This window comes from Limanda limanda, chromosome 17 (genome assembly GCF_963576545.1).
Source record: "Limanda limanda chromosome 17, fLimLim1.1, whole genome shotgun sequence".
Classification (NCBI taxonomy): domain Eukaryota; kingdom Metazoa; phylum Chordata; class Actinopteri; order Pleuronectiformes; family Pleuronectidae; genus Limanda; species Limanda limanda.
Window position 1 is genome coordinate 13,091,410 of NC_083652.1, and position 21,964 is coordinate 13,113,373.

General features: G+C 45.3%; 1 protein-coding gene across 4 annotated transcripts in view; it reads right to left on the minus strand.

Moving 5' to 3' along the window:
- Window positions 1–921: 921 nt before the first annotated feature.
- The window catches only part of LOC133023495 (myosin-10-like), a 42,191-nt gene continuing 21,148 nt past the window's right edge, over window positions 922–21,964 (minus strand). Inside the window, exons 4-42 of one of the 4 annotated variants that reach the window (XM_061090544.1) lie at window positions 20,007–20,109; window positions 19,362–19,391; window positions 17,085–17,177; window positions 16,446–16,509; window positions 16,187–16,285; window positions 15,436–15,579; window positions 15,221–15,316; window positions 14,783–14,901; window positions 14,541–14,693; window positions 14,265–14,438; window positions 13,999–14,172; window positions 12,560–12,674; window positions 11,857–11,919; window positions 10,486–10,679; window positions 10,206–10,327; window positions 9,532–9,601; window positions 9,205–9,365; window positions 8,984–9,092; window positions 8,763–8,894; window positions 8,487–8,693; window positions 8,233–8,370; window positions 7,969–8,092; window positions 7,656–7,827; window positions 6,576–6,788; window positions 6,319–6,463; window positions 6,028–6,234; window positions 5,815–5,919; window positions 5,576–5,728; window positions 5,234–5,482; window positions 4,927–5,139; window positions 4,622–4,834; window positions 4,372–4,533; window positions 4,159–4,287; window positions 3,901–3,989; window positions 3,188–3,311; window positions 2,897–3,105; window positions 2,689–2,797; window positions 2,293–2,465; window positions 922–2,206 (exon numbers count right to left, since the gene is read on the minus strand). In XM_061090544.1, coding sequence (XP_060946527.1) covers window positions 2,053–2,206; window positions 2,293–2,465; window positions 2,689–2,797; window positions 2,897–3,105; window positions 3,188–3,311; window positions 3,901–3,989; window positions 4,159–4,287; window positions 4,372–4,533; window positions 4,622–4,834; window positions 4,927–5,139; window positions 5,234–5,482; window positions 5,576–5,728; window positions 5,815–5,919; window positions 6,028–6,234; window positions 6,319–6,463; window positions 6,576–6,788; window positions 7,656–7,827; window positions 7,969–8,092; window positions 8,233–8,370; window positions 8,487–8,693; window positions 8,763–8,894; window positions 8,984–9,092; window positions 9,205–9,365; window positions 9,532–9,601; window positions 10,206–10,327; window positions 10,486–10,679; window positions 11,857–11,919; window positions 12,560–12,674; window positions 13,999–14,172; window positions 14,265–14,438; window positions 14,541–14,693; window positions 14,783–14,901; window positions 15,221–15,316; window positions 15,436–15,579; window positions 16,187–16,285; window positions 16,446–16,509; window positions 17,085–17,177; window positions 19,362–19,391; window positions 20,007–20,109 — 5,503 coding nt within the window. In that variant the 3' untranslated portion in view covers window positions 922–2,052. Of the gene's footprint in view, window positions 2,207–2,292; window positions 2,466–2,688; window positions 2,798–2,896; window positions 3,106–3,187; window positions 3,312–3,900; window positions 3,990–4,158; window positions 4,288–4,371; window positions 4,534–4,621; window positions 4,835–4,926; window positions 5,140–5,233; window positions 5,483–5,575; window positions 5,729–5,814; window positions 5,920–6,027; window positions 6,235–6,318; window positions 6,464–6,575; window positions 6,789–7,655; window positions 7,828–7,968; window positions 8,093–8,232; window positions 8,371–8,486; window positions 8,694–8,758; window positions 8,895–8,983; window positions 9,093–9,204; window positions 9,366–9,531; window positions 9,602–10,205; window positions 10,328–10,485; window positions 10,680–11,856; window positions 11,920–12,559; window positions 12,675–13,998; window positions 14,173–14,264; window positions 14,439–14,540; window positions 14,694–14,782; window positions 14,902–15,220; window positions 15,317–15,435; window positions 15,580–16,186; window positions 16,286–16,445; window positions 16,510–17,084; window positions 17,178–19,361; window positions 19,392–20,006; window positions 20,110–21,964 lie in introns of all 4 variants that reach the window. The other 3 variants (XM_061090545.1, XM_061090542.1, XM_061090543.1) reach the window with 3 other exon arrangements.

Sequence of the window (21,964 nt, forward strand, 5' to 3'; positions counted from 1 at the left end):
TCAGAAGCTCAGTGACTCAGGAGCAGCACGTGTGAAGTTTAGGTGAAATAACAAATACCAAATTTCTCATAATTAAATTTTTTTCCAAGACATCACAAGACATTTGTAATTTGAAATTATCTTCATGTGCTGACAGCCACAGATTTCCTGTTTCTCTAGTGTCTCTAACATTTAGAAATAAGTACAATCATTTCAAGGGAACTTAAACTACAGGATAAATATGAAACACTTTAAAATAATATATAATAAATAAAGTTATAATGATGATGTTCACCCGGTGAGACTCACCTGAGGATGCTGTGTCAGTGTGAAGGTTTGTGGTCGGACTGGTCGGTCGGACTGACTCTCATGCCTCTTTATTATTAAGTGATTATTACTATGAGTCACATGATGGAGGATTAGAGAAGTTGTTTCCACAACTCGGCGCATTACAGATTCTTTATCTCCTCTGTGACAGAGAGAACATCACTCAGAGAGAAAGTGACGTGGGTTCGGCCTGATGTTCCTCAGGATCAGACTTTTGGTTCTTAACTCATCTGGTGAAAGAGATGTTTCCTGACTATCTAGTTACCTTGACTATAGCAGCAGCATCTTGGATGACAATGGTTTTCAATGAAGTGTTTAAGATTTCAATAATTCTATGTATCCATCAGTGGTGGAGGAAGTAATCAGATCCCAAAAGATTTAAAAATACAACAAGTAAACAAGCAAAACTGCACTTAAATAAGATAAAAGCAAAGAAATTCTGACTCACAAACTGCAGTTTAAGCATCAAAAGTAAAAATAAGTAATCAAAAACACCCAAGAGACGAAAAAAAGAAACTATTGAATCTGTAGCTATCAGAAAAAGGTGTAATAAGGTTATTGTGTCTTTGGCAAATAACAAAAGAGAGAAGAAACAAAGGGGGTGAATTGGCTCCATAGACTTTAATGCATTATGTCGCTCTAACATCTCATGAACTGTACACGTCATGACACTGAGCACAGGTTCAGTCGATCATTGTGCAATACTGAGCATTTTTGAAATATGAATGGAGTTTGCACTGTATACAATAGCAGAGATATAAATACAGCTATGGGTTTGTTTTTAAATCTTGATAACTCAACAAGTATAAAAGGTATTAATAAGAAAAGTCGTAGCACCCATCTACAAAGAATCCCCGACGGTTCCACATGTCAATCATCACTATAACACACGGTCAAAGCTGTAGGACGTAACGAGAGAAATCAAAGAAAAATCAAAAAGGTTTCCCGCTAATATTTCGTTTCATATGCAAAATGTATGAATCTTTTATGAAAATACCTTCACGATATGACGCACGGTTCAATATATGAACAGTATACGTGGCGTTAATGGGCTTCAAGTGAGTGAAAAGGCACAGAGAAAGAAGCAGAAGCAGAAGAAGAGAGCGAGCAGCACTCGTACTGAATAATTACAAGTCAACACGGACCTACTGTCGAACATGAGAGGAAACACACGCTGGTCAAAGTAGCAGCTCACAGCCACGTTTCTAAAGGCAAGCGAACAATCCTGGCAGAGGACTGAGGAAAAATACTATTCAGCTACAGGTCCACTAACAAAACTAAATTCATATGATGCACAAACTGCGGTGGATCGATGGAAAAATAGAGTCTGACGTCCTTTTTCCTTTCAAACGTCACGATGCCGGGAAATTAGCATTCGGGAAAGGATTTGAAACCGTCGGATAATTATCATCCTGACACTGAATCAGATTCACTCACTTCTAACGTGTGCTCAAAGGGTTTTAGGGCTTCTCGATGGGGGTGGGGTAAGGCAAAGAAGGGAAGCGTTGGAGGTCCAACTGCTGGTGTCTGCCAAAGGTTAAGGGTTTGAGGGTCAGGAATAGGAGGGGGTTCTTGGTGAGATCATGCTGTGTGCGGTGGCTGCAGGGGTCTTTCATTAAGTGCTGGAGCGGCTGAAGGGGGGGGAGGGCCTTATTAAAGCCGGTTTCTGTTTCTGGGTATTTCTGTGCGAGCTGAGAGGTGACGGGTGAATGGAAGAGCCACAGTGGAGGCCTCCTTTAGGCTCTTCTACTCCGGCTGGGGAACAGGCGTCTCGTTGGCGTTGTTGTCGGTGATCTTGTTCTCCAGCTCGTCGTCAGACACGAGGTCGGAGGTCGTGCCCTCCACCTGCAGCTGGCGTCGGCCTGAGCGGCTGGAGGAGAAGCTGATGGGGCCGACGCGCCTGCAGGAGCGGGAGAGAACAAGGTTGTGAACACAGAACAGAAAGTGGAAGTGATGAATTGTACATGTCAGTGGACGTTTTGGTACCTGAGGCGGTTCTTGAGAGTGTGGACCTCACGGCTCAGGCCCTCGCTGGCCTCGGTGGCGTCGTCCAGTTCTCGCTGCAGCTTCCTGCGCGAGCCGTTGGACCTCGTGGCCTCCTCCTCCGCCTCCTCCAGCTGACGCTTCAGCTGCTTCATACGGGAGTTCGCCTTCTCCACCTGCACACACACACAGACACACACACACGTAAGCATGTAATCAGAGAACAAGATGATGTGTAACATGCACGTTGGAAACTGGCAGGAAAACATCAGAGATCTGGAGATAAAACTCAAAATGATATGATAGAATAATACTATTTAAAGTCATGTGAGAACAGACGATGAACTTAAGCTAAAAAGCTAAAAATAACAGAGTCCTTTTCATCAGTGACGGACGTACTTGTTCTTTGAACTGGTCGGCATGGCGACGCTCGTCCTCCACCTGCATGCAGATCTCCTTCAGCTTCTTCTCGGTCCTCCTCACGATCTTGTTGGCGGCTGCTCGCTCCCTTTGATGGAGAGAGGTACCAGAAGAGTTCAGTGTTAAACATACATCCATCGCTATTTTTCATTTGTTCAGACTCCAGAGACGAGTGGACGTGTCTCACTTGGCCTCCTGCTCCAGCTGCTCCTCCAGCTGGATTATCTTGGCCTCCAGGGCGGTGATGGAGGCCTTGAAGCGGTTCTTCACAGAACCCTCCAGCTCGCCCAGCTTGGCCCGGAGATCCTTGTTCTGACGCTCCAGCTGCTGACGAGCATTCTCGCTCTTCTGGGATGTGCTGCGCTCCGCGCTCAACTCTATGGTCAGGGTGTCCACCTGCGGGGGGGGTAAAGGAGGTGAAGGATCCATGAGGCATTCTCTAACTCCGCCAAACACGCGGTACCGAATTGTGACGTACCTGCATGGTTGTCTTTCTGAAGCGGTCATTGAGCAGCTCCATGTTTCCCTGCTCCTCCTCCAGCTCCTCCTCCAGCTGAGCGATTCGAGCGTCCAGCCTCCTCTTCTCGTCCATCAGAGCCGACCTGACACACACAGGACGTCACAGATCAGACCATGAGCTCAGAACGTGACTGTGACATGGATACAGACTGTTAAGGCTGCCTGGAGTTGTTCAGTGGCCCAAACTCAAACTCAAATACCGATGAGAAATTATTATAGAATAAATGGATGAGAAGAAATTATATAACTGAGGACAGGCTGCAATATTTTGATCCTAACACAGGAATTAACATCACTACAGATCATTAGGTTTCAGAATGTTCCTTGTGACTCCAGCTCAGGATGTGAGAGTTCTTAAATTAATATTTTCCTGTTACAGGTAAAACAATGTCTGTATGCTGGGATATTTAAGATAAACTACTTTCAAGCTGTGCTGCCATTTAAAATGATTATTTAAAATGTTTCTGTTGTATCTTACAACCTCCACACAAGGTTTTCACTCCTGTTCATTCATTCTATTTTCTATTATTTCTTGTCATTTTCCCAGGCAATAATAAATAGAACTTGATAAAAATCTATCTGTTCATGTGTGAAATGTGGTGCAGCTTGCAGGTTAAAGTATTTCCTGTTGACAGATTCCATGTCGTGGTCGTGTGGGTGAGTGTAACTTACTTTCCGGAGGTGCTGTTTGAAATCTCATCCTGCAGCTCATCTCGCTCCTGCTCTGCGTGGCGTCGGCCGCGCTCAGACGCCGCCAGATCCTGCACAGAAAGGTCAGAGGTGAACGACGACAGGGACCTTTCAGAAGTTTGAGTTATGAGAATATAGGGTAGCTATATCACCCGTAAATCAACACAACCCATGTCAAACATATCAAATGTCCCAGTCTGGATCCCAGACTGGTCTTTGAAGAGCAGGACCGTCCTGTACCTCGTGCAGCTGCACAATCTCAGCCTCCAGACTTTTGAGTTTCTTCTCATTTTCCTTGGATAAAGCAAAGATATCATCTCTGGAAGCTCGGGCGTCTTCCAGCTCCCTCTGGTAGTCCTTCATCTGGGCCTGAGGGGGGGGAGTGGATGAAGAGGTTTGAATGGAGAATATGTACGAAGCATAGGGATTCAAACAGACACGTCAAATCTGTACCTGTAACTTGCGCAGCTGTTTGATGGCTTCGTCTCGAGCCTTGTTGGCTCCTTCTATGTGACCCTCGATATCCTTCAGATCCATCTCCAGTTTTTTCTTGCCAGCGACAGCCAGAGCTTTCTGCTTCCTCTCATCCTCAAGCTCCGCCTCCATCTCCCGCACCTGGAAGGAGGAGCCAGTAAAAGTCTTTAGTGTGATGGGACTACATTCGTTAACATGTGGTTCATCGGGGTCAAGTTTTGCTCTGCACCTGCTTGACCAGCGCTCTCTTCTTCTCATCGTTCTGGTCGTCCCGGCCCTGGAGGTCCCTCTCGTACTGGGCCTTCATGGCCTGCATGTTGACCTCCAGACGCAGCTTGGCGTCCTCCGTGGCCTGCAGCTCGTCCTCCAGCTCCTCCAGCTGAGTCTTCATCTCCTCCAGCTGCTGCTCCAGAGTGCGCTTGGACTTCTCCAGCTCGTGGACCTGATGGGCAGGAGATAAGCAAGGGGATGATTGGTGGAACTACGACTCTATTGTTATGAGAATATGTATTTTACCGATCCTCTAAGACTCACATTCTTGCCCACGTCGTCCTTGGAGCTCATCAGATCCTCCATCTCAGCACGGAGCTGCTTGTTGACCCTCTCCAGCTCCTCCTTGGCCTCCAGGGCCTCGTCCAAAGCTCTGGTCATGGACAAAGCTTTGGTCTCCTTCTCTCGGGCCTCAGCTTCAGCCCGGTCACGTTCTTCAGCGAAGCGAGCTGAGATGCTCTTCTCCTCAGCCAGCAACTGTGGAAGAAAAATTCAGATCAGATCACAAATTGTACGAAAACTTTAAAATCTAGAAACAGAAAAGTTAAGAAAAGTTAAAATCCTTCCTCACCTGGTCAAACTTCTTCTGTTTCTTCTCCAAGCTGGAGACAGTCTGTCTCTGGTGATCCAGGTCGACAGTGAGATCATCCAGCTCCTGCTGCAGACGCGTCTTTGTCTTCTCCATCTTTTCGAAGGCGATGGTCTTTTCCTCCAGGCGCAGACTGGACAGCTCCAGGTCCTTCTGCAGCTTCTTCTTATTTTCCTCCAGGCCTTCTATTGCTCCCACGTCGTCCTCCAGCTTCTTCTTACTCTCTGATAGCTACGCACACAAGAAACAACAAACAGGATCCAGGATTAAAAACCAGCAACAAAAAGTTCTTTAAACATTGTCTGCTTGCACCACATGTCCCACCTGAGCCTGTAGCATCAACGTCTGCTTCTCCAGATTCTTGCGAGCCTCCTCATCCTCCTCCTGCTGCTCCTGCACAGCGTTCTTCTCCTCCTCCAGCTGACGTATGCGAGTGCTGAGGTTCAGTTTCTGACGGGTCTCCTCCTGGAGCAGCTCCTACGAGATAAAAAACATTTGTCCAGTTAGTTGAGCCGAGAGAATAAATTAAATCGGGCTGAGGTTTAATGTTCAGAGAGGATCACCTGTGTGTCCTGCAGCTGACTCTCCAGTCCAGAGACGTCTTTGGTCATCTTGATCCCCTTCCTCTCTGCGTCCTCCAGCAGGGACGACACGTTGTCTAACTCTGTCTGTATCCAGAGGTACAAGCCAAGTTATCAGTGTGAGTTAAATATATATATATATATAAATATAAAATAACATAATATAAGTGCTAATTAAGGAAGATTAAATCTCACCTGCAGCTTGTGTGAGCGCTCAGCCAACTCTCCCTTGGCTTTCTCCCCCTCGGTGGCTCTGGCCATGAACTCCTGCAGCTGAGCCTCCACCTTCTTCCTCTTGTGTTCGGACTCGGTCTTCGCCTGCTGCAGGCCCTTGACCTCGCTGACCAGCTCCTTGTTGGCGCTCTCCTGGCTCTGCTTGGTCTTCTCCAGGTTGGCCTTGAACTAGAAAATAACCAACAGCAAACAGTGATGTCCCTTTTCTCTTTGGAGGATTTGAAGATCTGCTATAGTGGAGAGAGTCGTTACCCTCTTGGCCTGTTCCAGCTGCTCGGACAGCTCCTCCAAAGTCGAGCCGTGCCTCTGTCGCATCTCCTGGATCTGGGCCTCGTGGTTTTTGGTCTCCTCATCGATAGCCTTCTTCAGCTCGGCAACCTCCTGTTCACGTTTGGTCCTACAGAGAACAGAGACACGGAAAAGCCTTTTCTTTCCTGTTGCTTGTAGAAATACTGTCTGTGATCTAAATGTATAATTAGTGAAATTTAAAATGCAACACAGTACAGTACCTGAGCTCCTGCTGGGCAGCCGTGGTATCGAGGGTGTCTTCCAGCTCAGTTTTCAGAGCCTCCAGCTCCTCACTCAAGTCCCTCTTGAGTTTCTCAGCCTTGCTCCTGGCCAGTTTCTCCGACTCGAGGTCCTCCTGCAGCTCGGACAGCTGCGCCTGCTGCTCCCTCACCTGCTTCAGGGCGTTGTTCTTGTGGCTGACCTCGTCCTCAGTCCTGATAAACACAGAGAACACTGAAGAGCACGCCGAAAATGGACACACAACCGGGACTGGGACGGTATTTGGTTATATCTCTTGCTCCAAACTCTAACCACCAATCAGATTGTCTAGTCAATGAACAATGAAGAAATCACAACAATGACGAGTGAAAAAAAATCCACGCTATTTGTAGTTTTTTAAAACCCTACAAAAAAAATGTTTGCTCCAATCATTCTGTTATTTTTAATCTGTGAGAATTAATGAACCACATAAATTCAAGTGAACCCTTCGGATGTGTGAAGTATCCACTAGGTGGCGGCAGAGACTACGATAAAGCAGCTGATGCTTTACTACAAATTCCACTGCAGTGACAATCAATGAATAAATATAGCATCATGTCACAAAGGGAAACAACAGCCACAAGCTATTTTTACAAGATGGTCGAACCCCTTCTGTGTATTTGTGTCTATGTCAGTCCGATGAAACGCTCCGTATAAATAGCGTGAATGTTTCCTTGTTGTGATGATTATTCTGTTCTGTTATGTCGCACTTGCCTCTAAGTGAATCACATCACGAAGCAGCAGCTCAGTGACTCAAAATGAAAACCCATATTTAGTCAGTTATGTTGGAGAACTAAACTTTCACTTCTTAGTTTGGAAAAGGTGATGTTATGTGATTGTTATTTAGCAAGATACAGAAAAACTCCTGGACGGATTCCTATGAAATGTGGGGCCAGGATAGAACCCATTATAATTTGGTGTGGATCCCATACAGGGGGCGGATCTAGTAAATATAAATGTGGTGAATGAGGTATGAGCCGTCTCTTTAGTGCTGAATAGGTTGTTTCCATTCTCTCCTGTGTGGTGGTCCTTGTATCTCCTACCTCGACTGCATCGACTGCTGCTCGTCCTCCTTCTTGCCCAGTTGTGCCTTCAGCTCCTCTGTCTGAGTCTGAAGCTCCGATATCTGGTCCTGGAAGTCGGACGTCTCTCCATCCAGCTTCCTCTTCGCCTTCTCCAGCTCCTGACGGGTCTTCTCCTCCTTCTTCAGCCTCTCTGATTTAACATGGATAAGAAATAAGAGTTACTAGTTTAATGAAACTCAAAGAAAGGTCTTTAATCATAGCTTAATTATAAATAAAAGTTAGCTCTTGCACTATTAATCTAAGCGCCCTGTATTTGACGTTAATCTTTTACCCTCTAGGTCGACCATCATCAGCTCCTGCTTGTTCTTGATCTTGCCCAGGTTCTTGGCCTTCTCCTCCTCTTCAGCAAGCAGTGAGGTCATCTCATTGATTCGATCCTCCGTCAACTTCTTCTCCTACACCGGGGAGATAATGACACAGAGGAAAGTTGAAAAGCTCCTGAGGGCCTGTGAGATCCTCCATCTCCTTTTTTAAAACCACCATTCACAATTCTTCTTTCCATTCCAAACCCTGAGCCGTCTCTCCTCTCTCTCACCTTCTGAAACTTGGAGTTCTGGTCCTCCAGCAGCAGAATGTCTTCTTCATATTTCTTCATCTTGGCTTCAGCCGTCACTTTCTCCAGCTGCAGCTTCTGTCTGGATCCCTCCTCTTCATCCAACTGTTCTTCCAGGTCCTGAGCAAACACAATTAGCAAACTGATTAGTGTCATTCACATAGGAATCTTTTTAAATGTCAGTATAAAAGCATCTTAGTAACCAGTGCTTAGCTGTTGCTTGAGTAATTTCACACCTGGATGTGAGACTGCATCTTCTTCTTCTCGCTCTGCATGCCCTGGCTCCTCTCCTCTTCTTCCTCCAGCCTGGACTCCAGGTCGTGGAGGATCTCCTCCAGCTCTTGCTTTTTGGACGCCAGACGAGCTCTCATCTCCTCGGCCTCTGCAAACAGCTCCGTCTCCGCCTGCAGCTGCTCCGCCAGGATGTTCTTCTCCTCTATTGTCTGCACATAAATAACGTTAGTGCCTTCAGCTAATCCTCACGGAGAAAGCACAAGGTTTCTATAACCGACCTGCTGGTGTTTCCGCCCCATCTCCACCAGCTCTCCCTCCACCTTGGTCTGCTTCTCCTTCACTTTGACCAGCTCCTCGTCCTTAGCCTGCATCTCCTCCTCCTGCCTGGTCACCTGCAGCAGAGGCTTCACCTGCATGTGCACATGATCAGAGAAGCTTCAGAGGACGACACACAGGGACGGGTAACAACATGTACACACACACACACAAGAGCACACACCTTGGTGAAGAGTCTCCACCACTGCCAGTGACGCAGCTTTAAGTAGGCGGCGCAGTTTCTTTGGAGAACTTTCAGACAGCTGAGCTGCTGCTGCTTTTTAGCAAAAGCCCTGAGACGAGAAAGGAAGAGACCAAAATAAAATATATATAATCGATATGCAGAAATGACTCTGAGGGGGTGAGGAGCTCAAACACGGACAGCAGAGTCAGAGCAGCACTTACTTCCGTGCCAGATATCCTCGGCAGACCGCTTGGAAGTAAATGATGATGTCGGTGATCTTCAGGTCCCTCTCTTCCTCCAGATGAGCCAGGACTCCGGCCCGGAAAAAGATTTTACTCTGGCCGATTCGGAACAAGTTGCTGTCCAGCTCTAGAGCTCGAATCTACCAAAGACAGAGATAGAGATAGAGGGAGAATAGTATTCTTTAGATATTGTTTTAAAGTGATTCGTTGTTCTTTATTCAGACTGTATTTCCCAATTGATTCTTTCATCCAACTTCCTTCTTAATAAAACAAAGATAAATTAAGTGAAGTAAGTGAAATCCTTACCATTCTCTCGCAGGCCTGCTTTCCATCCATGAAGCCTTTGGGAATGGCGTTAGGAGTGAGGATCTCATACCTGGACAAATAGCAAAGACAGAAACAGTCACTATACCAGACTATTGTAGCTCCAAAAATATATAAAAACTCTAGGTGAAAAAGGGAATCTCTTGAAAGATACTGAGAGACTGTGGAGACAAATTTCACAAAGAGGGAAAAACATCAGAAAGCAGCAGATCAGTCTTTTTTTAAACTGAGCTTTTGTATATTTGTGTTTTTGGACGTGTGTCCTGTGTTTAATCGTCAGTTACTGTTTCCTGTGCTGTGCTCCTAGTTTCAGCTTTTCTCACCGTCGTTAACCTACTTTTGCCTCTTGGAGTTTTGGATTTTGAACTTTCCTTCCTGCCGTCCAGTGAATGTCTGCATATTTAATCAAACATTTTTTCTTTGCTGCACTTCCTGCTAAATCCATAATCTGCATTTTGAGTCCTGCAAACGTTAAACCCTGAACAAAAAGTGTCCTGCTAGACTCCTGAGAGACATTCTGCAAAACCAGGTATGAATGACGATTTCTACAAGGCAATACAATACTGCTATTTGATCAGATATACTGTATGTACACTTGTGGTGTTTTATATAGAAGGAGTGAAGTTATATGGTTCAGGTTGAAGTTGGAACTTTACCTCTGTCTGAACTCCTGGAAGACGATCCGGTTGGGGAAGCCCTGTCTGCAGATACGGATTCCCTCCAGGACACCGTTACACCTCAGCTGGTCCAGAACCAGGTGAGGGTCCAGTTTACCAGCCTGTGGGAGGAGGAGGAGGAGGAGGAGGAGGAGGAGGAGGAGGAAGTGGTCACTACATACACGTACAAATAAAACCATCTCACCAATATCCAAACAATTCTTTACTCTACATAACACGCGATGATAGTAAATGTTATCGTGAGAATCTAGAGACTTACCCTCTTCTCGTGGTTGGGGATGATGCAGCGGACGAAGTTGGGGTTGGTGTTCCTCAGCGTGGCCATGAGCTTGGACAGCTGCTCCTTGTACAGCTGGCCCACCGTGCGGAACATGCCCTTCTTGGTTTTGTACGCGGCACCGAACGCCGTCTCGTTCATCCCGGCGACCTGGTCCAGACCCACGATCCGGTCGACTGGGGCAGAGGAAAGAAACAAAGGGAAGAGGGAACTATATTAATGGAGGGGTCTATAATACGAGGATCCTCATGTGACTTTAGTCATGCTGGTTTTTACTGAAAGCCAATTAAATAAATGTTTTTAACTAAGCAGGTTTTAGTCTTTTCTATGTTTGCGATAAAGCATGAAGACAGACGATGGTGTCACACCAGCTGTGACATGAACGAGCGATCTAAAGATTTAAAAATACAGAAACAAAGGAGGAACAATTAATTTGTGACCAGTTTGAGCTGGTCACTCTGCAAAGCTAAGTGACTTATTTCACAAACACATTTAAACATACATTTAACCTTGAACTTAAACATGATAATGAATTTAGAAGTCTATATCTATAAGTCTTTATAAGTTTTCATTATCCTAGAACATTTAATTGCTGTTTACTTCAGAAACATAACAATTGCTTAAATCCAGGAAACAACCCTGAGGATATTTTCTGTTAAAGCCTTTGAATACCAGAAGTTTAAAAACACAGATTTGGATTGTATTCCTGTTATTCAGGTTTCTATTCTCCACTCTTTCAGTGCATGTTGATGCCAGAACTATGTGATGATCCACTGATCCTCCCTCATATCTAATTCTTTCCACTTGCTGTCAGCTCCCACATGCTCTGGTTAAGCCGGTTGCAGAGTCACTGAGATATCTTTAACTGCAACTGCATCAGTGGAGTCACCGTACTGATCTCTGCATCATTCACAGTTTCTAGGTGCGGTGACTTCTCCTCTGAGCATCGGGCATCACCAAATCAGGCCGATGCAAGGTCACCCACATCACACCCCTTCTATATTCTTTACAATTATCTGTGTATGTCTGTCCTCTCACTGGAGATCACTGGGTGTCCCTCAATAATTGCATTATATCTATTTTTGGTATTATTATGGAAATAAATGCTTTACCTGAGTGATTATTTAGGAGACAGCTGTTTGAATAATCAAAGAGGCAATGAGCCACGAGCATTGATGGCAAGGTTGTTAAAATACAGCAGTGGTGCAGCCATGCAAAGCCAGAGGGGACATTTTACAGGGGTGCACAGGGCAGCCGTGACAAGACGAGGGGGGGGAACCACCGTCGGCTCCAGTGGAGACGATGGAGAGAAGCCAGTCGCCACATGAAGGTTTAAGTGTCACTATCGTTCACCTGGAGCTTCATGGAGCCCAGACACATTGTCATAGAAAGACGCTCTCTGAGACGTCTGAATGTCTACAGCAAGACAGACACAGGAAGAAGACAGGAGAGTGAGAGAGTAAGAGAACACACACACACACACACACACACTGTACAGCCATCACTCACACATCCACAGATTTATAAAAGCATTGATTAGCTGTTAAACAAAGACAACTGAAGAGTAAAGATCAGTTTATCCACAGCAACACTTCAGAACATGCAGATTATTAAAACCTTATCATTTAAAGATAGTGTCGGGAAAAGCAGAGTTCAGAGAGTTTGACATTTACACATTCCATTATTTACTATGGAAACATTAACATTATTAAAGCCACGGTTCTCCTCTGAATGAAGTATTAACAGTGCTTATTCAGGATAAGCAATGAATCCGTCACTGAGCCCAGGGAGGAGAGATTCCAGCTCTGTGGTGAACCTCGCTTTACATGGATGTTTTCACTGGTTAATCCCACAGATGAGAAAGTAGTAAATCACATTACTGTGGAAGAGGAGAGACGGATTTCTCCTTTTCACTGAATCTGAGTTTTGGAAGTACAAACCCAGAATCTTTTTTATCTCTCATTTGTTAAATCCCCAATTGCTGTAATGTTTAACAACCTTAAATGCAGTTCTATTAAAATGTCCTGAGCAGAGAGCAGATTGCAAAGAGACTCACCGTCTTTCCAGAGCTCGGCCACAAACTTGTCGGTCGACTGGTGCAGCAGCGTGGCCACGTTGTCGTTGAGGGGATCCATGTTCTTCATGAGCCACTCGTCCGCCTTGTAGTCCACCTGAGGGAACAGCAAATCCTCAGTGTTATCTTAGCATTTGTGCAATAAAATATTATTACAACAAATGTAAATTATGAAAATACGGAAGAACAACCTGAAAACATAACGACTCCAGACACGTTTTGTCGCAGACGCATAAAGAACCAAACAACTCAGACTTTATTGATGGTCTCTGTCACATATCATCCAACCGCTTTCCATCCTTTACTCTTAAAACCCAGTGGCATCATTGTAAAAAAGAAAAAATGCACTTTTGGAGATTGAGCTCTCAGTCGCTGGTCTGTTGCTTCACCTGTCTGTAACAGTCTGGGTCACATGTCCTGACACAGTCTCTTGTTTCCAAATACCACTGGGCTGTTGTTCTAGCACCAGATGTTCTGTATGACATGTGGGACTCGACAGTGGAACTACCACACACGGATCCTGAACCCGTTGGTTTCTTTGGACGAAAGACGTATTATTGGTGCATTAAACTCGACTGGCAGCATTGTCGGGTCTCTCCGGACCACAGTGCGTTGATGGGATTAGTGTGTGTAACGCGATGATCATTTTGACGTGTGTGTGTTTTTTCAAATGTCTGATGCACGATGAAGAGTGTTGGATTAGAGCGGAACATAATAAGTAATTGACACAGTCGGCAACCTGAGCTGAGGAATGTGAGATCTCCATATGGATTTCATCAGAGTCTGAGGAAAGCAAACTCTGTGTGTTTTTACTTATTCTCCTCTTCTCTGTCATGCAGGATTTATTTGATGAGGTTCAAATTGACTCTTGGCTGCAGGAGTGAATACTGGATCCCTAATATTTGGCTGAATCTGTGGTTCTCACCTGTTTGCCATGACCGGGCTCAGGTCCAGGACTGATATTTATCCGCGACTGACTGATTCTCATGAGCACCAGAGGAAATTGAGACAGGTAAATCTAAATAAACTCTCCCTCAATGTGGCTGGATCAGATTTTCAGCTACGATTGACGAGCGTCTTCCCTGGAATGTGGTAAAGTATCGTTCTCTCCTCGCAGATGGCCGACCGCCACTGAGAAGGTGAGAGTTGAAAACCTCCGTTATGTAACCACCAGACACCGAACTCCATCTCACACACCGATGTGAACCAGATGTGTTTCCTGCAGAAGCCGAACGACAACTGTTCTATTGTTTTCAGGCAATGACCTGGTTAACCAGGCTTTAGGGAGGAGATATAAGTCTGTGTCTCCGAGAGAGAGAGTGTACGAAAAATCCCCGGAGCAGAGAAAATCGATAAATCTGAGGCTATAAAGGAGATATGAATAAAAGTCTTTTATTTTGAGAGCTCTAAAGGGTACATACCTTCCCTGCGTAGTGAAGGATGCAGAAGTCGGCTTTGTCCTTGAGCTGCCGCGGCCTCTGGAACTTGGTGTGAGTTCCCTGCTCCTGCAGCACCTTGTCAATAAAGGTCTTGTCGGTGGCCTTGGGAAACCAGCACTCCTCGTCCAGCAGAGCCAGGATACCAGGGGGGTTGTTCTGAGGACACACATTCAGTTCAATACAAACATTCGTACGCTGACACACACAGACACACAAAAACACACAGACAGAGGCAGAGAAACACTGACCGGCCTCTCGATGAGGTCGATGCAGGGCTGCAGGTCGAGGCCGAAGTCGATGAAGCTCCACTCGATGCCCTCCCTCTGGTACTCCTCCTGCTCCAGGATGAACATGGTGTGGTTGAACAGCTGCTGCAGCTTCTCGTTGGTGTAGTTGATGCAGAGCTGCTCGAACGAGTTCAGCTGGAGCAGAAGGGGAAGATATTTAGTTAAGGTGTAATGTCTGTAATCAAAGAAGAATGGTGGTTTGTTGAAATGAAATTGTTTTGCTGAAGCACCACAGACCTCAAAGATCTCAAAGCCAGCGATGTCCAGGATGCCGATGAAGGACGCCCCCTGGCGCTTGGTCCGGTCCAGGGCCTTGTTGATGCGGTGAACCAACCATTTGAACAGCCGCTCGTACGTGGCCTTGGCTAGGGCCTCAATCGCAAAGTCCGCCTGAAGAAAACAACACAGTTGTACGTTTTTTTTTTGCGAAAATGAAATGATGATGCTTCTGTTGTTCGTAGAGTTCGGCGATGCCTTACCTGCTCTTTGGTCTGGGCCTTCTGAACATAGTCCCGTCCCACTTTGATCCTCGGGGTGAGGATCGCTCTGGTGAACTCCATGATGTTCATTCCAAGCAGGTGGCAGAGCTTCTGTGCAGCTGGAGGAGTGACGGAGCATGAAGCAAGAACATGACTGAATGATAAATAGATATTCACGGACATAGTAAACATGAGTATACAGGAGATTTCTCTTAGTGACGACTAGTTTACATGTGGCCCAAGACAGCAGCCTTGAGAAAACTGACATTATCATATATTTTATCTCATTTTCTTCTCGTATAAACTGAACGGAATGTGTTGACAGTAAAGTCCAGACTGCAGGAACATCTCATGGTGCTGACAGGATCCAGACATCACAAGCATTCCATCACCAGGAGACACAAAAACTAACTTCAGGGGTGTGTGTGTATGTGTTACCTGTGTTCTCGGGCATCGAGGCTTGATCAGTGTTTCTCTCCTTTTTAAAGATGATGTTGCCAAACTGCAGCACCGCAGAGACCACCTTCAACATACCTGCCAGGGAGAAGATCACAGGTCATTCATCACAAGGGAGAGTAGGTAATAGCAGGATAATAGAGGAAAGGAATCCATGGAGAGTGATGAATGAAAGCACATCTGGAACTGCTACTCACAGACAATCTCTTCATGGTTGAAGCTCATGATGTGCATGGCGTCCATGGTCTCCTGGAAGTTATCCTTGTCCTGTTGACCGGGGATGGGAATGTTACCGTTGGACAGGAAGCGGTAATCGTTAAAGCCCTCGAGGAGCAGGTCAGCTGGAGGAGGAGAGAAAACCAAGATGTTCAATTAGTGAAACTGCGAATTTGATCAATTATGTTATCTATGCAAAGGAGGGAATGTTCTCCTCTCAGTCGTAGGTCTGTCTGTTTGCAGGATTATGCAAAAACCACTGAAAGGAATACCACAAAATTTGGTGGGAAGAAGAAACCATAACATTTAGGTGCAGCTCCAGATCAGGATCCATTCTATTGTAAAATTGTAATTTTGATCTATATCCTCTTTGCCTCTAGTTCTTTGTGTTATGTTTTTCTGGTGGATATACTGTGCTGCCTGAAAAGTACAATTATTAAAAAGGATTTGCTTAAATTTTCACATAAGACCATTCAGATTGAACAGAGAGAGAAGCTGAGGGATCACGTGACCCGTTAAGTCCATTAGTTCATCGGAGAAACATTCCATTTAATCACCTTCTGCATCGTCGTGAAACTATGTAACAAGCTCAATTAAAAGTTAACGAGAGACACAGACTTGTTTCACCGGTGCTTATTCAAACCAGATTTAGTTCTGTTCCGAGCCCGAGGCAAAAATGAGACCTGGCTGTCCTCGTTCTCATTGTTCTGTTCTGTTTATTCAGACACTCACTGCGGAGATGCTCCCCAGCTCCTGCCAGCAGGCGGTAGAAGATGTGAAAGGTCCTCTCATCTTTGGCCTGTCTGATGGCCCTCGACTTCTCCAGCAGGTCTGAGAGCAGAGGTTAAGGGTCTTCACCGAGAAACCACGACATGAAAATCAAGCAACAAGAATATCACTGCTGTGTGTTTGTTATATTAATGCTGTGTTATCAGAACCTGAGCCAAATCTCATAAAGCAAACAATTCACGAGTCCCAGTGAGGAGGATACAAGTTTCAATATTGGCTCCGACGATGTAGCCGGTGACGTCGAAGTTGACTCTGATGAACTTCCCCTACAAAGGAAAACAAAAGAAATCAGCTGTTGAGCTTATTGACAAAAAACACATGTTCGATTTGAAGCTTATGATGTGTGTGGTTTCGTGGCAGATGACAGAAAGGCGGTGAAGAATGACATGTCTATATTAGGAAAAGCCAGGTTACCGGGGTCAGGGAGAATGTCAGGCACGTCTGTGGTTTCCTGACACTCAGACGTGTGTTTGTGTGTGTGTGTGTGTGTGTGTGTGTGTGTGTGTGTGTCTGTGTGTGAATGTGTCTTCACAGCTTCTCGTGTGCGCCAGCCGATGATTCATGAGGATGGAGCACCACGGCCACTGTGGTTATTCTTGGCCGCATTATTTACTTAGTCACGGCATAAACATTTTTAAGAGCTTACACTCAGAATTGCTGTAATTTCTGTGACTCGACACGACGGCATCGGTCTGCTTCAAATTAAAAGTTCCACAAATATTAAATAAACGCTTTTGGAAAAATATGTTTATCAGCTTTCTGGAGCCAGAAATTGAATGTGGATTCGATCTGAGCATCGAGGAGGAGGATGATTCTTTAAACAGGAGCCGTAAAAACTCACGAAGCGAGATGAGTTGTCGTTCTTCACCGTCTTGGCGTTGCCGAACGACTCGAGGATGGGGTTGGCTTGGAGGAGCTGGCGTTCCAACTCGCCCTGTGAGGAGAGACAGACGGGTCAGAATCCAACAAGCTGTCGAACACATCAAATACCTCTCTCCCTTTCACTATCTATCACTATTTTTCTGTGTCAGCAAGACAAAAATCCTGTCGTTGCAACAGAGCAGGAAAATGTCAACATGCAAAAACAAATATTTCAGACACTGAGCAAATTATCACGGCTCTGTTGGCTTCACTTTAGTCGACGGCAGCACGATGTGATTTCTGCCGAGGGAACTCGACAAGTTTCAGTGGCAGAGACACTCACGCAGTGTGACGTCATATTGTGTGATTGTGTTCCAACACATGCCCACTAGCGAGCGGTCAGCTTGGGTGGATGAGTGAGAGCATTCTTCCGGCCTGTACATTCCTATCGCGTGATGATAGACGCTGCAGATTCAAAGACTTCACCACCGTGATGGTTGTTCAGATGATGGCTTCCTCCCAGATCTGAAAAACCTGGTTTAATAGGCAGTTGGGACATTCCCCTATGGGCCCTGAAACCGCTAATTCCCCCTTCACGTGACGATCTCGTCCCTCCGGAGCACGGACAGGACAGAAATAGGCCCCTGACTCGTCAAGTAACACCACAGCCAGACTGAGCTGACTCCAAGATGTTCATCTGGACCGTCCAGCGGGAGCAGAGTAAGTTTCACCTGAGCTCCGACTTGCTGCCAGGAAATACCTAAAGCCTGACTTACATGAGCCGTTATACAGAAAGACAGGAAACAGTAACTGAGAGGAAAAGAGACGATACTTAATGTTTGTCCTGTGTGAGAGAAACAACTCAACTCACTGGTACGAGAAGGGAGCAAGGTCCCAAAAAGAGTTCTCTGACAACAGACACTGAACTCTGCTGGAGCTCTAAAATAAAACCTCTGGCCAGATGTGGAACTAAGCACCTCTGTATAAGCAGCAGTTCAAGGTTCAAGTGACGTCTGCTCTGGGTTTTACGACCAAAATGAAGCTCCAGTAAAACCCATGTGTTTTACCCCCCCCCCCCCCCAATCTCTCAGCTTCTGACTGACATGGACCAACACGGGAGCCAGTGCACACATACCTGCATAACTACATGATTAAAAAGGCTTTCTATCTTTCTTCCTGACAGGAATATGAAAGTCTGGTCTGCTTTTCCTCCTCGTCAACTACTTCACCCCCCCCCCTTGAACCCCCTTTTTTCCAATCTTCCCGGGGTTTTTACATTCCTCTGGCCTGTGCCCAAAGGCGGTCGTAATGCAACACAGAGGAAACGCAGTGTTAAGGAGGTCAGTGCGGATGGCGTTCTCCGGCCCGGGAGCAACGAGGTGCCTCTAACTCACGGCTACTGAAACACTTCATATTAGACGGGCATTAACCCAGATTGGGTGTGCGCTCAAAGTTACAGGACTCCATCTGATTCCATAGTTATTAGATTTCACAGAGGACATAGAAACATCAGGTTTTGCTTTAGGGGAGAGAGCAAAAAAAAAGCAGCCACCAGATAAATCAAGTTGAAAAGACATGAGCCAGAAAATGTCAAGTTTTCGCTGGGAATGAGTTTGGAGCGAATTCAGTAGTTTGTCAGCAGAGTTTAATTTGTGTTACTTCTGCGTCTAAAACATCATGGATTGAAATCTGACGTTAGGCTGTAACATCTGCACAGAAATCCTCTGCGTCTGATTTGTGTCTCGGCTACAAAAGCCACATATGAATCAAAAGCACATTTGGTTACTTGGGTAATAATTCCACAGCCGAAGCTATAGAATGAGACGAAGCTACACATAAATTATTAAATTATTACTCTCAATGCTTAAAACTACACACTTGCATCCAGAGAACATCACGGATAGAAAACATGCATGATTATATGAAACATTTGGTCAAATTCTACCATCTTTCATCATATTTGACGTTTGCAGTATTTCACTTCACTAAAAGGTAAAGATGAAGCTTGAGGAGAGAGGTTTGGTTTATCTGTGGTCTGACTTGTATTTGACTGACTCTTTTTAAGTTGTATTATCATCAGTCTTATGGTTAAACTGAAGATTCACCAGGCTTCATCAGGCAAACAATCACCTGAACAAATACCTCAAAAAGAAAGAAGCTTAGATAAACAATCCAGAGAGAGGTCATGCACGTACACACAAACACCAACAAGAACCACACAATCTTTTTGTTGTAAAAAAGTGGGAGATGCACTTGCCTGTAGCTTGAATGCTTTGGGAGACTCGGGCTGCTTATTATGGATAAACAAATGCAAGTGTTAAAATCCTGCAGTTGCTCATGTCAGACACAAGCCACAGGAAACAGAAACACCAGCACAGTTACAGATTGCAAAGTTAACATCTTTTAACTGAGGTTTAATACGTGACACAATCATTAAAGGGATAGTTCGACATTTTGGGGGAAAACCCTTGATTTTACTTTCTGGCAGAAAGTTAGATGAGAAGATCGATGTTTGCACGTTAAACATGAAGCTACAGCCAGCAGCTGCTTAGCTTAGCATGACGACTGGATATACAGGGACACAGCTGGAATAGCTAATTATTAAACATTTCAGATTGTGTTTATTTAAAAGGAGCCAAACCTAGTTTATCAAAGATCATAGATGATCAACTGTCATCAGGCTGTAGGTAGATTATGTTACTGACGGACAGAGACAGATCGTTTCCTGTCTTTGTGCAGACGTATAGATCTATAACATTTAATGGTCAGATGAGAGTGTGCAATCACTTTCTCTCTGCCAGAAAGTGAATACACTATTAATTAATTCATAATAATTATATATAAGAGGAGAGGGAGGCCAAGGCTTGGCCAAAAGTAGGGAAGGAAAAATATGGTCTCTCACAGGAATGTTGTGGTCTTTGCGTCCTTTGTGGGAGGAGGCAACGTGGGCAAGGTACTGGATCACCTTCTTCGTGTTCTCCGTCTTGCCAGCACCTGATTCACCTCTGAGAACCAAGAAGATAAACAGCATGGATTTAACTCAAACACAGACAAAGAGAGAGAGAGAGAGTGAATGAAGGAGGAGTGAGAGAAAAGAAACACATGATCATTACGACCACAGTTATTACAACAGCCTTTTATTGCGATCTGGAATTACCAACTTTTACTTTCTGAGGCGTTGCTAAGTGTACTCCAATTCTGTGTGTGTGTGCATATTTCAAATGTGCATTATCCATTTATTATGGGGCCCTGTCAAAGAGACATTTTTGTAAGAGACAATAAAGTAAATATTATTATCATTATTCATTGTGACGTCTGTGAAAGTTGTCCGCAATTTAGAAAATCCAGACAAAACACAGTCAAAGCTTAACCTAAAAATCTTTTATTTATCATTTTGGTGGTCAGGAGAGATGGGATAAACCTCAAGGAAAGAATAAACAGTGAGAAAAAGGAAAAGCAAAGCCAGCGGACGATCATCAGGCGACGTTCTGCTGCTGCTGCTTTCTAAATCCATCCAGTCCTCTATCGGTGGGTATTTTACTGGAGAACCCTGTGGTTTGCTGGGCCCGTCTCCAGAAGTTTCCAGTCTCTTGCGCCGTGGGGCCCGAATCTAATGATAGCTGTGATCAGGCAGGGCCGTCCACAGCTCCCACAGCTCCCACAGCTCCCACAGCCAGGCCCCCGGAGCCCAGAGAACCGGGGCCAACGGCAAACTGAGGCCCTGCAAACACTGCATCCAGCTACATGCCGGTGGCTTTAGTCAAGCTGGCAATTAGCTCAGTTGCAGTTTTAGCTAGAATGCGATGGGCGAGTCCTCAGACGCAGGACGCAGGCCGCGCAATATAGGTCAGGTTTGTTACACATCCCAGTTTGGCTCATTTTGAAAGAATTCTTCCTGAACATAAAACCACTCAATGTTGTTTTTTCACATCTTATTCTTTACTATTATAGACAAGCTGGGATCATGTGGGTTAGAGCGGTCACATGCAGAACACTCACTCTTATATTAAGTGTAGGATTGTTCTTTTTAGGTAATGATGAAGGAATAAGAGCCTTTGAGAGAAGTGCCCATCGTCCTTCACCCTCAAATCCTTCTGCTAAACCACACAACTGCTAATGATCGTCAAATTGCTGTTATGCAATTAGAGGCATGTGTCAACTTAATTGGATTAAAAGTGGTTGTTGTAAAGTTCGTGCATTTCATTCCATGACCGGACGGACCTGGATAAACACACTTTTCCCGAACCCCACCACTTTAATTAACAGTGGGGTGTCACAATTTAAATTGCTCCACCACCACCACCACCAACAGGAGGCGTAGTTTTCAGATTATGCAACAGCTCCTCTGTGTTCATTGGCAGCCTCGACCCAAGCCGCACTGAGAGAGTGTGGCACTCAATGACTCGCTGCCATAGTGGGCGAAGGCACGGCACCAAACCACACTCTTAACTCCCTCAGTGATGGTTAGCGCCGCCGCACAACCCAGCATCCGCATAGAGCTATTTGAAACCGGCCTTTAAATAAAACACAGCAGGACGACGGGGGCCGAGAGGAGAGGAAGATGACGGGAGACGGAAAGTGACCAGGAAATCAAATAACCCAGTAGCAAAGGGTTTAAAGGGTTCTCACTAATAGGTTTTAATACTTATTTTAACTAACTTGTCTTAACTTATTTGAACTGGACTGGAGGTGAGACTTGAAACAGTCCTATTAATTTTCATCTCGTGACAGTTTCATTTTCCAGGCCAACGAGCTGCTTCATCAGCAGAACCACCTTAAAGAACAGAACAAACCCTGTGTCCTAACAGAGATATGACCTCGAGAGACGAGGGGACAGAGGAGGAGGAGGAGGAGGAGGAG